Here is a 12,631-nt window from a genome sequence, read left to right on the forward strand (position 1 = left end):
TTCTAAGTTCCGTCAATACCAATGCTGGCGCCAATGCCAATCTGCGCCAAGCTCGGCTAAACCCATAAACGAGGGACCAAGTTCATCGTGCATCCCCCGTTTCGTTCTTGTCGGGCACCGTGAATGGATCTTCTCTTCTGCCTCTTCTTGTGACACTTTCATCCTCAGCTACTGGCTTCGCGGATAAGACACGCGTACAAGTTACAACAAGCTACCTCGGCTGTTTCACCTTGTTCACTCTATCCTTGAATATACTTCCGAGTCGGGCATATCTAGCTTCCCACCAACACCCTCGTCGTCTTCGGACGACAGGGGTTCCTGGGCTGGCCCGGAAACCTATTCTCGTTTGGTGTAGCTAAGGAGCTCTGGACGGGGCAGCTCCGCGACGTCGACTGATCACTGCTGGTGTAGGTTGCCAAAGATAAACAACAACGAAAACGCATACGGGGCCGAGCAGACGACTACAAGGCCAACGACGGCCATGCCAAGCAGGGTTTCTTGACGGAAAACGTGGATGCGGAAAGGTGCTGCTCATTGGCCAGCCACCACTAGCTTATCGTCGCAATGCTGATGGAACCAGATCTAAGCATCATACATCAAAGAGGAATGTAACGCCCGAGTCGCTGCAAACATGTTCATATTCTCATTCGTCAAATATACAGACAATTAGCTGTCCGTCAGCCGTCTCCGGTGCCCTACAGCATGTTGGCAAACTGAGGTGACACAGAGAAGGATACGTCGATGAACTTGATCGTCTCGTTGCACCAGTTCGACTCCTGGGTACCAACGCCCACCAGTTTCGCCTTATCGGAGGCCTTGGCGCCCTTTTTGATACTGCCCTGGAACGTGGTCTCGAAGTCGCCCTTCACAATCTTTAGATCGCCCTTCAAGTCGGCCAAAACTTCACCGCTCTCGTTGCGGATCTCAAAAATGCTGACACCGTGATCAATCTCCAACGGGCTGGGGTTGTACACCTTCATTGTGTTGACAAGCCCTCCGCCTCGCTCCTGGGCGTTGACTTGTGCGATCTTGGGGCCGCCCATGCCGATGATGTTCACGTCCTTGGCGTACTTGACTTTGGCTGACAAACCGAGCGCCTTGATTGTGCAGTCTCCGTTGTCGAGATGAAGCACCAGCTGTTCGTCGCACATGATGGCCTTGACGAACGCCTTGAAGGCGTTGCGGTCGACGATCTTAATGACTTGGTCGCGGACAATCACCTCCGTTCCGCCCGACTTGGTCTTGACTTCGGGGAGGTCCAGCTTGCCAAAGCAGGCACCGTTGAACATCATGTCGACCGTCATTGGTGCCATGGTCGCGCCCATCGGTCCGGTACCCGTGACCCTGCTGACGATGGTCATGACGAAGGAGCTGAGGATTGTTAAGTCAGCATGACATCGAGTCGGGGTGATGCCCAGTCTGGGACCACTCACTCCGCGGTGGGATTGGAGATCTGGATCGTTTCCACCTCCAGCTTGGATCGCTTCAAAATGGCCTGGGTGATTGTCTCCATATTGGCTAGTGTGCTGATTTGTGGAGCGCTAGAAGATCGATGACGTTGGCTGAGTCGATAGATTGTTTAAGTGAAGAGTTGAATGCGGTTGAGGCTCATTGACTAATTGGCTGACTGGTTGATTGATGGACAAGGTGAGGAGTAGCAGCCTTTATACACGCTTCCCATCTCCTGTCGTCTAATAATATACTAGTCATTCCCGTGCCATGATGTGACCCTTATTCTTGTTAAGACACATGCAGAGCTTCAGCTGCTATGTTTTTGCCTCGGGACTTGAGTCTTGCCTCCAACAAGCCCAGCTCCATCACGGTTCGCATAGCTCTTCGCATAGCTCCTCGCATAGTTTGCTTCCCTGCCACACGCTGTCCACTTTAACAAGGCCCTCCCGATTGTTTCTGGTGGGGGATCTTTCGGACGAAGACCCTCGCCCGCTCGGTGAGCCCTCCTTGCATGTCAAATTAGTCACCCAACAATGCCCATTGAAACACCATCAGAGCACATCAACAGGGCTACGCAGCCAACCGGACAATGCAACCGTACCCGCATTCGCACTGCTCACAGCAACTACCAAGCGACGAGCAGGCCATGGCCAGCTGCTCAATCTACCGTATCTTAGTACCCTCCCCCAACCGAAGCTCGCTTGGACATCCGTTTCGGGAATGCATTGTGTAGTTATGACCCCAACTCCAACTAACCTCCGGGGACCCGCGCCTCAGCCGGCGGCAAGTCTCATGTCATGTTGATGGATGTAGTCGCTCTAGGCCCCCCATAATAGGTCTAGTGCAGTTCACTCGGTACAAATGTAATACCGGTATTGTCATATGTCCCCTCGCGTTCCCTAACCGCGTGTCAGCGACGCCGGAAGGCCGTCTCCGTCTCTTCGGGTTCCCGGAGGCGGCCCTGGGTCAGGCTATGAGTGTCGCCTGCCGATTTCGACCAAGGCTGACTCAAAAGGTTGCGTGGGCTCTCTTGAGGTGGGCGAGAGGGTTAAAACACGTCGACCCTATGCCGTGTAAGTTGCGTGTGGCGCAGGTTTTTGCGTGGGAGGGCCATGTTCAATCTCGGTATATCACCGTCAAGCAATCGAGAATGTCTTAACATGTGCTTCACACTCGGCTTGCTCGTCGGTCTCTTCCGAGAAGGAGGAGAGTGCGGGGATGGGGCACGACGTTGGGGTTGGCGATGTCACGACAGCAAACCAAACGTAACCCCTCTCCCCAAAAGACAAGGGAGGTTCTCTCAAATGGAAATAGGTTTACCTCAAGGCGACGTTATGTCGACAGGTGTGGAAGGGCCGGGAATAGTTGGCAAGTTTGGCTTCGCCATCCAGGTGATGCGGAGTTAACTTACGCAATGCCTCACTGCTTTTAACCCAACGAGTCATCTCGTGGCCCGGTGCCCAAATATTTTTGCGCAACCTGGGGGAGAATATCCAGCCCGTGACGACTGTTACCACTTGCAGCACGTAAATCAAAGCAAGAAACGGCTCTGAACCGGAGAAATCGTCGACATTGAGTGAGGCAGATTCTGCAAGATCCGGTCTTCGGGACTCAAGTGTGGTTCCTCGCTCTTGCAATCATTTGTTTTGGACTACGGCGTTATCTTCTCGACCGTCTACCGGGGGGCAGAAGGCCAAAAGGACAATCGCCAAGCTTTTTCGTGCCTTTGCGTCCCCTTTTCTCTCCCGCAATCACCGGACCGAAAAGACATCCCCTCGACCCAGACTACTATCGTTGTCATTCATCAAGCGTTCCGAAAACACATTCTCTGTGTCTACCTTCTGATAGAACCCCAGCTACTCGCCATTGAACACCGACCGACCAGACAAAACAACCACCCTCGCTTCTCTCTACAACCGTCCTGCCAACCTCTGACTCCGATTTGATGCTTGTCTGGGAACAAAGTTACGAAATGAGATGAGCCCAAGCAGAGACTTTTTCTTGTGTATAAACAACACCAAACAACGACAATTGCGCAGGGCAAGACAACTACAAGTCTTCTTTGCGAAGACCAAGGGGGAAATGTTCGCTCATCTGTACTTTGAAGAGAGGGGACGTTTCCTGTCATGCTGATACGCACAGAGAGCTCTTACACTCCAGTGGCGTCGTCAAAGACGATGGCGGCCTTGATAGCGCTCTTGTTCTTGATGGACTCGAGAGCCTCGCCGAACTGCTCCAGTTTGAAGGTCTTGTTGACGATGCCCTTGGTCTTGACCTTACCGGAATCGAGGTAGTCGATGGTAGCGGCTGCGTGCAAAGGGGAGTCAGTATCAGGGCTGCAGCAAAAACGACTCGGCGAAAGCCTCGAGACTGATCGGGATGGCACATACGGAACATGTAGGTCTCGGAGAAGGATCCGAGGATGGTGATCTCGTCGCCAAAGATCTTGGAAGGGGGCCATGAGACGCGGGCGGAGCTGCTGTAGACACTGAAGGAGGGTGTGTTAGCTGACTGCCGAGTTCTTATAGAAAGGTCCGCTGTTGCCTTACCCGTAGACGACGAGCTTGCCGCCACGGCGGACGTAATTGATGGCGTCCTCGAGGATCTTGACGGAGCCGGTGGCCTCGACGACGACGTCGAAGCCGTACGGGTTGTCGTTCTTGAGCTGGGAGAACTGGACCTCGGGGTCGGAGCGGGAGAGCTCGATGTAGTTGTCGGCGGCGTCCAGGCTGCGGGCAAGGTCCATCTTAAGACCTTGGGGAGCGGCGATGGTGACATTGCAGCCGCCGTTGTGGCGCATGAGCTGGGCGAGCATCTGCCATGAACGTTCGATGATTAGACTGTCGTCTCTCTCCTCCAGGTCTTCAGGGAGGACTTACAAGACCGGTGGGCCCGGCGCCGAACATGAGGACGCTAGAGCCGAGACGGGGTCGGATCTTGTCCAGGCCGTGGCAGGCGCAAGAGGCGGGCTCAAGGAGGGTAGCGTCGACGTCGTTGAGGTTGTTGATCTTGAAGACCTTACCGGCCGGGTAGGCACAGTACTCGGCGAAACCACCGTTCATGGTGACACCGTGAGCCTCGAACTGTGGTGGATGTTAGTTTCGTTCCTTGAAGTAATCATGTAAGCCAGAAAGTGGTATTGGGGATCCCACATGCTCACAGAGCAAAAGCTCTCCACGGCGACAGTAGAAGCACTCATTGCAGAGCTCGCTGTTGTCGGCGGCGACACGGTCGCCCACCTTGAAGTCCTTGACTTTCTGTACTCGACGTCAGCACGGTTCGCGCGCCGTCATTGAGGGTCAAGAGGGTTTATGCGTACGGGCCCGACGGCAGCGACGACACCGACGGTCTCGTGGCCGGGAATTAGGGGGAACTTGGCGATGAACTCTCCCTCGTGGATGTGCTGTCAACAAGTGTCAGCGATATCGCCCCCGAGAGCGCGTTTCAAGAGCCATGCTTTACCAAGTCTGTAGCATTTGTGTTAGTTGTATATGATCCTAGTTGTTTGTTTCTTCCTCCGTTTGCACGGCATGTGTAGTGCAGTGGTGCAGACAGTGATGCAGAGTTTCACTCACCAGTGCCACAAACACCGCAAGCTCGAACCTTGACGAGGACGTCATTCTCCCTGAGCTCTGGAAGAGGGACCTGGACAATTGACCAGTCCTCGGGCTTCTCGTATCTGAATGAGGGGTCAGCCTATTGCTGATGGAGGGTGCATGTGATCCGGAGAACATAGTTTCGCAGGAGGGGCAATTCGTCGCAGGAGTTTGAAAAGCTGAATCCTGACACAGGGGGGAGGATGGCATACCGGAGAGCCTTCATCTGCTTGGGGAGGTTCGACAGGTTCGCCATAGTGGGTGTACTGTTGGCTTAGGACTGAGATATTGGACAGGTACTATTGTAGCTTTGGGAAACCGAGTCAGTGGATCTTCTCCGTGTAAGCGACACCAGACTAGAAAAGATGGAGGTTCAATTGGACACGGGGGCTGGTGACTTACGACAAACAAAAGCTCACGGACGAGGAGAGAAGGTGAGAAGCAGTTTGGTTTCGACGATAGATCAAGGATCAGGAGGCGGCAACGGCAGCTTTATATAATTTCTCATAAACAAGGCCATGCTGAACCAGCGCGGAGGATGGGAACATTTTGGGATGGAAATGGGGACCAGGGTCCATGGGGGCGTTGGTTGGCATGTCTGAGTTCAAGGTACATACATCTTGACCCTCCCTGGGACTTGCATTGTACTCCCAAATGGGCGAGCTTCCATGGATACACCGAATGATGTCCGTACCTCTTCTCTCGTACGGTATAAGATACAAGAATGTGGACAATGTGTTGGTGTAACTGCATCCCGCATCCTGCATCCTCATCTGCGTCCTCGTCGACATGCATCTACGCCAACATAATCATGGTACATGCACCAGAAAGCATACTAAACCGTGAGCAAGACTTGGGACGTTCTGGCCAAAAAAAGCTGATCGGCGAGAGGGGAAAACCATCTGAGAAACCAACGGAGCGGTAGGCGAAACGGCGAAGCTGAGCAGAGCCCATGCCACCCCGGCCCCCTGTCCAACCTGGAGGTGCCCCACCCCAAGAATTCCCCGCCGGCTTTGACTGCATACCGGGCGTCATCGCACACGGCTGCCACTAGCAGCTATACTTTCTAGCGTGGAAAAATTGGAGTGAAATACCGGTACACGGCGGGGAGCAATTAGACTCCCTAGGGATGGAAGTGAACTGAGGGGCAAAAGGTATGGCAATGCGCCGCCTATCCCTCGACCGTCGGACGTCTGCCAGCCAGTCAGTCCAACACTTTAGTTTACCCCACGGTATGGGATCAATGACCTTCCAGAAGCGAGAGACTAGCGAACAAGATGCATGGAAAGGAAGGGGAAGAAGGACGGTGGGCTTTGGACTGGAATCTCAACTGACAGAACCTGAATAGCGGCCATCCCGACGACCGTTACCTCTTCTTTCTTCCACTCTCTTCTAGCTGCTGAGGTCCACTTGGAGCGCCGCGGTACTTATCTCGCACATCCGACACTCTCCTCGCCAACGTGCATCGCCTCAACAAAACGTCCCTTTCCAAGGCAGGTCGAGGGAGAGTGAGAAGTGTGGTGACACCTCACGGCACATGACATGAACTTACACTAGTCTCCTGGCCTCGACCACGCCTGCGATTCTCTCCTTCGCGCGCTACCCCGGGCGTGGCCCTTCCACCCGGCTGCCCCCCGGTTTGCTGACCTCAATTCTTGGCGTAGAGATGTCGCCATCCCGCATAGAGTTGGCTTTACATACCGGTTTGGCGTGAGAAGGCGGGGACGGCGGCTGGATACACTGGTATGATCCTGCCATAGCTGAGTGTAGCTTAGCTTGTGCCTCGGTGGCCCATGAGCTTAAATATGTTCTTGTTTATTGTCTGATATGATGCGGTACCGGTAATGTAGGCGATTCGACTCTTTCGTATTGTCCACGGAGCCTATGGTGACTGGCAGCTTCCTTCGGATTCTGTCCCTATTGGGATGAGGATTGCCCGGTGCAGCAAGGAGATGCGGAGAAGTTGGCCGCACGACGTAACGCTGTTCAGGAATTCCTCCCTCCTTTCCATCCCATGGTTCAGAAATCTCAGTAGATCGCGCTTGGAACCCGGTGTAAGTGCAAGAAGGCCAGACAAGGAAGACAGGGTAGGTCGTTGAGGAAGCCGACCCCCTGCCAAGCCAATCCGACACATCCGATTTGCTGAGAAACACATACACAATAGAACATAGTGTACATAGTGTGGAGAGAATGCTTGGGGTCCGACTCACGCGGGGTACGAATGAGACTGACACAGGCCGAGATGATGGTTATGACCTTTACGTAGTCACCGCCACTTCTCGCTCAGTCGTCTTACGAGCGCAGCTCCTTAGCGCCCCTTCCATCTTGCCGTTCTGGACAATGTTCGAGACTACCACGCATGTTCACCCAGGCACGGGAATACCACGCGTTGCTACTTCGCCTCGCGGAAGGGGGAGGGGGGGCTTCACGCCCACAAAAGATATACAGACACACGCACCCACGCACAAACCTGGATGCAACACGGAGTCTGGAACCATACGTTATTCGTGCGAAGCCTGCTGAAGCTATCCTACGTATGTCGGCGCTTACCCCAGGCTCTCAACATTCCTTCATAGACGGACCCGTTTTCTCGTCCGTCCTCGACAATCCAGGAATCACATCCACGGACGTCCTCGTTTCTTTTTCTTTTTTTCTTTTCTTTTTTCCCCATGTTTTCTTCGGCCGATCTCAACATTCGGGGGAGTCTCGAACATGACCTCTCGAGATGTGAGTACCGCCCCTCCACGTGCTAGCCGGCAGACACTACGTGCTCATCACGGCGTGGCAGAGAAAGGAAGATAGAAAAAGGACGTTTCACGGTTTGGAGGAAGCAGCACAAGCTGCATGCTGCAATTCATGACCTTTTGATGCAAACGATTTCCGAGGATCTAACCTCCAAACTCCCACGATGTTTCCCCCGTAGTCTGTGACGTTAACAGACGCGCGACTGTTCCGGCCATCCACTTTTTAGAGTACATGTCGGTGCCTTTTTGTTTCTGCCAATGCGTCTCGAGAGTAAAAGCCGATAGGAAAGAACCTTCTTACGAAGGGGGAGCGGCACCACGGCCACGGCCAAAGCCACCACGGCTGCAGAATTGTTAGCAGGTATGTTCCGTATTGTATCTCAAAATTTCACAGGGGAACGGCTTCGCGCCGCACCGCCGAGGGTTGAGGCTCACAATTGGGGCTCGAATCCACCAGGCGCACCACCCTCCTTGCCGCCCTCGCCAGCATCACGGCGGCGGTAGCCACCCTCACGGTCACCACGGTCGCCGCCACGGCCACGGCCGCCAAAGGGTCTTCTCTCGCGCTCGCCCTCGCCGAGCATGCCGCGAGGGGGAGCGTGGGAACGCTGCTGCTTGATGTGGGTGGCGGGGACAATCTCGGCGGGAAGGTGAAGCCACTCGCGGAGGTAGTCAAGACCCTCGGGGGTCAGGGTGTAGTAGTAGTATTGCCACGAGAACTGGGTCTTGACATAGCCGCGGGAGTTGAGCGACTGAAGGGCCTTGATGACGAAGAGGTTCTTAGTGTCGATGTCGGGGTGCTTGGGGAGGTTGAAGTCCTTCTTCGCGACGAGGACACCCTCACGGAAGAGGTACTGTAATTTTTCGTCGTCAGCAAACTGTCACTCCTCCCATTGTCTGCGCCGCGCGCCTGCGAATTGTAAGTCTAACCTCGTGGATCTTCTTGCGGTCGGCCTTGGGGATCAACATCGTGGCGGTTGTCGCTGGTCGCTTGCTCAGGTCGATGTTGGATTGTCGAGTTCGGCTTGCGGTCAAGATCGTTCGACACAAAAAGAGCGAAATCTTTTGGTGGGCTGAGGTAAGTGCGACCAACCCTAGCCGGTGTGGTCTCGAAACCTATTTTCTCGGCAGGTAGATGGTCCGTGCCTCGCTGGGGAGCCTGCCTGTACGTACCGCTCTAGCCACATTTCCCAATCCTCTCATCCGGAGGGTCCTTTGCCACAGTGGCTATGTGACTGTGACTCGCAACTGCTATCTCCGAAATGGAGTGTGACTTGGGAAATAAACACTCGGTGGTGCGGTCAGCCCGTTCTGCCTGCACGTCTCATCAGCAGTCGCAACCTACCTCGCCGTCATCGCTTCCAAACGCGACAACACCACTTCCAGGGATTTCGCGAAACGCATCTCTGCAACAGAAAAAGATCAAAAAAACGATCAAAATGGCGGTTAAGAATGTCAACGTTTTCGTCAGCACTTTTGCAGGATTGGGCCTGCCGTCCACTCTGGTTCTTCCTGTTCCCTCGACAACGACTCTATCCGACTTGCGATGCCAACTTGACGAACGTCTGCCTGCGACGGACAGCCGACTGATCCTGACGACGGTATCCAACAAGGAGCTTCCTGCATCGTCCACAAAACCGGTTTCGGATCTCCTGTCGTCCATAAACGATGATTTTGTTTCTCTGCGACTGTCGGTGCCGCTTTGCGGTGGTAAGGGTGGTTTCGGATCCCAACTCCGAGCTGCGGGTGGCCGCATGTCCTCCAAGAAGAAGCGCAACCAAGGAGACGCAAACAACTCTAGCAGAAACCTCGACGGTAGGCGTCTGCGCACCGTTACTGAGGCCAAGGCACTGGCCGAGTACCTAGCTATCAAGCCTGAGATGGAGAAGAGGGAGAAGGAGAAGCGCCGCGAACGCTGGGAGCAGATTGTCGAGCTTGCAGAGAAGCGTGAGGACGAGATCAAGAACGGCAGCAAGGGCCGTCTTGATGGCAAGTGGGTCGAGGACAAAGAAGAATCCAACGAGAGAACTCGTGAAGCCGTACTGGCCGCTATCAAGGCTGGAAAGTACAAGGACAACTTGCTCGGTACTTCCCATGCATCGACTGGCTCAGAAGAGACAGATGACGCCATGTCGAGTGATGACGAGAATGAGGAGGGGGGTAGTTCCAAGGAGTCTACCCCTCCGTCAGAACTCGCAAAGGCATCCAAGGATAAGCCGAGGACATTTTTCGGGTTCGACGAGGACGACGAGTTCATGAGCTCTGATGATGACGAGGTCGACGGGAAGAAGAAATGAGCCTAAGGGTTCCTTCTTACCAACCTTCTAGTCTTATCAGTATCTTGGTTTTGCGCATGGAGTTCAGGATTGGGTGGGCAAAGCGCACGGAGTTTCCGGACAACCGGGTCAATGTGGTGGTATCAAAGGTTAGGCAATTGTACAAATTATCATATGGGCGGACACTACAGATAATTTTCACAAATCGTATTCGGCGCCCGCGAGCGCCCTTGGCTTCATCGCACGACACTCTCCGATGCTCTATTTGAGGTCTCGATCCATCTTGAAGTAATACAGACGCCCGACTCCTCTGCCTCATCTGCTCGCAACCTAGTCTAACATCGCTTATTCGTCGAGCTTGACGGGGAAGTTGCCAGCCTCTGTTCTTTGTCAGCATGCGCGTCTTCAGCATACGGGCGAAATGCTGACCTCGCTGCTCGTCCCAGCGGGTGTACCAGCCGGAGGGGCACAGGGAGCGGTAACCGAGCCAGAACTGCGTCTTATTAGTCCCGAGCCGTAAAGAATCATTGTGGATAGTCCGGACCTGGCGGCAAGGGGCGAAGTCCTCGCCCTTAGCATTGATGCACTTGTGGTAGTCAACGTAGTTCTGCCAGCAGTGCTTGGTCTGGTTCATGTTCGGGTAGCGGGCATCGGTGCCTAGTCAAGTTCGGATTAAAATCAAAGTTTCAAGATCCCCGGCACAGATTGAGGTGACGCTGTCGTGGGTTTCGGTGGTTCGGGTGGAGGGTCATACCGGCTGAAAGTTATGAGTTAGCCTCGGAAAAGGATCAGGCCATACTTTGAAGAGGGATATTTCTTTCGCGACATACCAGTGACGAACTTGAAGGGCTTGGTAACGAGTTCCTGATCGTCGGCCATTTTGACTGCGTGCGAGTTCAATTGACAGGGAGTCGGTTCGGGTGATGGGTTAGAGTGGGCAGCGGCGTGCGATTGGTGTTGTTGCTTGGAGAGCAATTGAATGGTCGTTTCTGCACCGAGAATCAGGTGGTGACGGGCAAGAACCGGGTCGATGCCTGAGACGGCCAATCAGGCCTCAGGCATTGAAAAGGTGGGTCCTAGCACCGGTTCAACATCAGAAGACCGATGGGAGTGTGGTTCAACTTCCACTCATTTCGAGATCCAACCTCAGCTGTACCGAAAGGACCGAAAAATCTCCCCTCTTTTAAAGAAGACAAATACCGTCAAAATGCGTCCTTCTCTCGCCCTCCGCGCTTTCCGCCCGACTATGCGCAAGATGTCCCCCGTTCCCGTACGTTAAATTTCGCTGGTCCGGACTGGCGCAATCGCTAATTATGCTCAACCCTTAGGCCGAGGACCAAGTCGGTACGTCGACAATCCGCTTCAGCCATTGAGGCTTCCCGCGACACGGGGCATCGATCTCGACGACAACCCGAGGAAGTGCGAATTGACTGGCAGCAGCTGACGTGCATGAATATAGGTCACACCGTCTCCCAGAGACTGCGCAAGCTCCGCCAGATCCCCCCCGAGCTGATCCCCCTCGGTACGTCACTTGACATGAAAGGTCACAATGGATTGCCATTGATGAAGAACAGGTGTTGTCGTTGGCTTCGCTCTGGCCGCTGCCACCTACTCCGTCGCACGTCACTTCATGACCGACAAGACCATCCGTCTCAAGCGCCAGGGCAAGTCTGCTGCCGCCGAGTCCGGCCATGGAGAAGAACACTAAGCGGATGTTGGGAGAATTGCGGGAGACAGTTTGACCAATGGCGACAATGTGTTATTAGAGATGATCAGTTTGTACATGACAACGACAGACAGATGAAGAGGCACCAGAGACGCTGCCGCTTTCGGTTTCCTTTCTCAATATGCCTCGCGCCCTTAAGTGTTAGAGAAAAGCCATGTCCATTTGTACAATCAGTAAACCATGTGAACGCCGCCGCTATGCTTGTTCAACAAGACCAAAACCACCCTCCGAATCGTTTCATTCTCACTCTGGTCTGGGTCCTGCGACGTCAAGCCCCTCCAGACCTTGCATGGGATCGTCTCCACGCACTTCGACCTCCGTGATTTGCTCTCCCGTGACGCTGTCCTCATTCCCAACCGCATGTTCTGCCAGCCAGCCCTCCTAAAGAAATAGTCAACATGAAGTACATGTACAATCTAACACAGGAGTAGCTTACCTGTTCCCAGACAGCCTTTTTGCTTCCTAGGCCCTCATCTGCGCTCTTCGGCACCTTGGCCGCTGAAACTTTGATGACTCGTCCGAAGAATTCGGACTGGTCCATGTTGTCGATGGCTTCTTTGGCATCTTCCGCGTCCTCATACTCAACGTAGGCAAAGCCCCTGTGGAGATCGGTTGAATTCGGCTTGTCGTTCTTTGGCAGCGACACATCGGCAATTTCGCCAAAGGGGATGAAGGCATCGTGGACGTTGGAGGCCGTAACCATAGAAGCCAGCCCACCCACGAACACGGTCGCCTTCCAGCGCGCAGCGTCAGTCATCTTGACTTGAGAGTATAGTTGATCTGCTATTGTCTAGGTGCACTCCGTGATCTATATGAGAGGCGCAGGTGGGTGACACT

The 12,631-nt window shown here is 54.1% G+C and overlaps 7 protein-coding genes across 7 annotated transcripts; 2 read left to right on the forward strand and 5 right to left on the reverse strand.

The window, feature by feature from the left end:
* Window positions 1-695: 695 nt before the first annotated feature.
* On the reverse strand, window positions 696-1,513 carry LY79DRAFT_510079 (uncharacterized protein; the record flags this gene model as incomplete). The annotated part of the gene is made up of 2 exons (XM_060554121.1): window positions 696-1,371; window positions 1,434-1,513. 2 exons carry the CDS (start codon window positions 1,511-1,513, stop codon window positions 696-698), a joined length of 756 nt encoding a protein of 251 aa, XP_060417098.1.
* Window positions 1,514-3,601: 2,088 nt separating this feature from the next.
* On the reverse strand, window positions 3,602-5,304 carry LY79DRAFT_588303 (alcohol dehydrogenase GroES-like domain-containing protein; the record flags this gene model as incomplete). The annotated part of the gene is made up of 9 exons (XM_060560900.1): window positions 3,602-3,759; window positions 3,843-3,940; window positions 4,002-4,267; window positions 4,332-4,535; window positions 4,605-4,709; window positions 4,772-4,855; window positions 4,915-4,919; window positions 5,028-5,131; window positions 5,261-5,304. 9 exons carry the CDS (start codon window positions 5,302-5,304, stop codon window positions 3,602-3,604), a joined length of 1,068 nt encoding a protein of 355 aa, XP_060417099.1.
* A 2,632-nt stretch (window positions 5,305-7,936) lies between these two features.
* LY79DRAFT_510107 (Plectin/S10 domain-containing protein) lies at window positions 7,937-8,761 on the reverse strand (the record flags this gene model as incomplete). Its single annotated transcript, XM_060554126.1, has 4 exons — window positions 7,937-8,034; window positions 8,094-8,135; window positions 8,316-8,646; window positions 8,723-8,761. 4 exons carry the CDS (start codon window positions 8,759-8,761, stop codon window positions 7,937-7,939), a joined length of 510 nt encoding a protein of 169 aa, XP_060417100.1.
* Window positions 8,762-8,994: 233 nt separating this feature from the next.
* LY79DRAFT_545658 (telomere stability and silencing-domain-containing protein) lies at window positions 8,995-10,277 on the forward strand. Its single transcript, XM_060557184.1, has one exon. The coding sequence runs from the start codon at window positions 9,055-9,057 to the stop codon at window positions 10,087-10,089; it is 1,035 nt and encodes a 344-aa protein (XP_060417101.1). The 5' UTR covers window positions 8,995-9,054; the 3' UTR covers window positions 10,090-10,277.
* Window positions 10,278-11,211, reverse strand: LY79DRAFT_545665 (cytochrome oxidase c subunit VIb). The gene is made up of 5 exons (XM_060557185.1): window positions 10,899-11,211; window positions 10,877-10,878; window positions 10,613-10,726; window positions 10,498-10,561; window positions 10,278-10,448 (listed from the first exon to the last, which is right to left on the reverse strand). Exons 1-5 carry the CDS (start codon window positions 10,945-10,947, stop codon window positions 10,414-10,416), a joined length of 264 nt encoding a protein of 87 aa, XP_060417102.1. The 5' UTR covers window positions 10,948-11,211; the 3' UTR covers window positions 10,278-10,413.
* Window positions 11,212-11,275: 64 nt separating this feature from the next.
* On the forward strand, window positions 11,276-11,776 carry LY79DRAFT_667653 (uncharacterized protein; the record flags this gene model as incomplete). The annotated part of the gene is made up of 4 exons (XM_060563411.1): window positions 11,276-11,338; window positions 11,397-11,412; window positions 11,528-11,590; window positions 11,643-11,776. The coding sequence occupies 4 exons, from the start codon at window positions 11,276-11,278 to the stop codon at window positions 11,774-11,776; spliced, it is 276 nt and encodes a 91-aa protein (XP_060417103.1).
* A 261-nt stretch (window positions 11,777-12,037) lies between these two features.
* Window positions 12,038-12,551, reverse strand: LY79DRAFT_577643 (RNA recognition domain-containing protein; the record flags this gene model as incomplete). Its single annotated transcript, XM_060559893.1, has 2 exons — window positions 12,038-12,175; window positions 12,231-12,551. The coding sequence occupies 2 exons, from the start codon at window positions 12,549-12,551 to the stop codon at window positions 12,038-12,040; spliced, it is 459 nt and encodes a 152-aa protein (XP_060417104.1).
* Window positions 12,552-12,631: the final 80 nt, after the last annotated feature.

Source organism: Colletotrichum navitas, assembly GCF_030913465.1.
Source record: "Colletotrichum navitas strain CBS 125086 chromosome Unknown LY79scaffold_13, whole genome shotgun sequence".
In the NCBI taxonomy this organism is placed as follows: domain Eukaryota; kingdom Fungi; phylum Ascomycota; class Sordariomycetes; order Glomerellales; family Glomerellaceae; genus Colletotrichum; species Colletotrichum navitas.

Excerpts from the sequence above, each read along its gene's own strand:
- LY79DRAFT_545665 (XM_060557185.1), bottom strand. The coding sequence starts at position 10,947 with ATGGCCGACGATCAGGAACTCGTTACCAAGCCCTTCAAGTTCGTCACT. Across the intron at positions 10,562-10,612 it reads ACTTCGCCCCTTGCCGCCAG|TTCTGGCTCGGTTACCGCTC; the intron begins GTCCGGACTATC and ends AATAAGACGCAG. Across the intron at positions 10,449-10,497 it reads CCGCTGGGACGAGCAGCGAG|AGGCTGGCAACTTCCCCGTC; the intron begins GTCAGCATTTCG and ends GACAAAGAACAG.
- LY79DRAFT_545658 (XM_060557184.1), top strand. The coding sequence starts at position 9,055 with ATGGAGTGTGACTTGGGAAATAAACACTCGGTGGTGCGGTCAGCCCGT.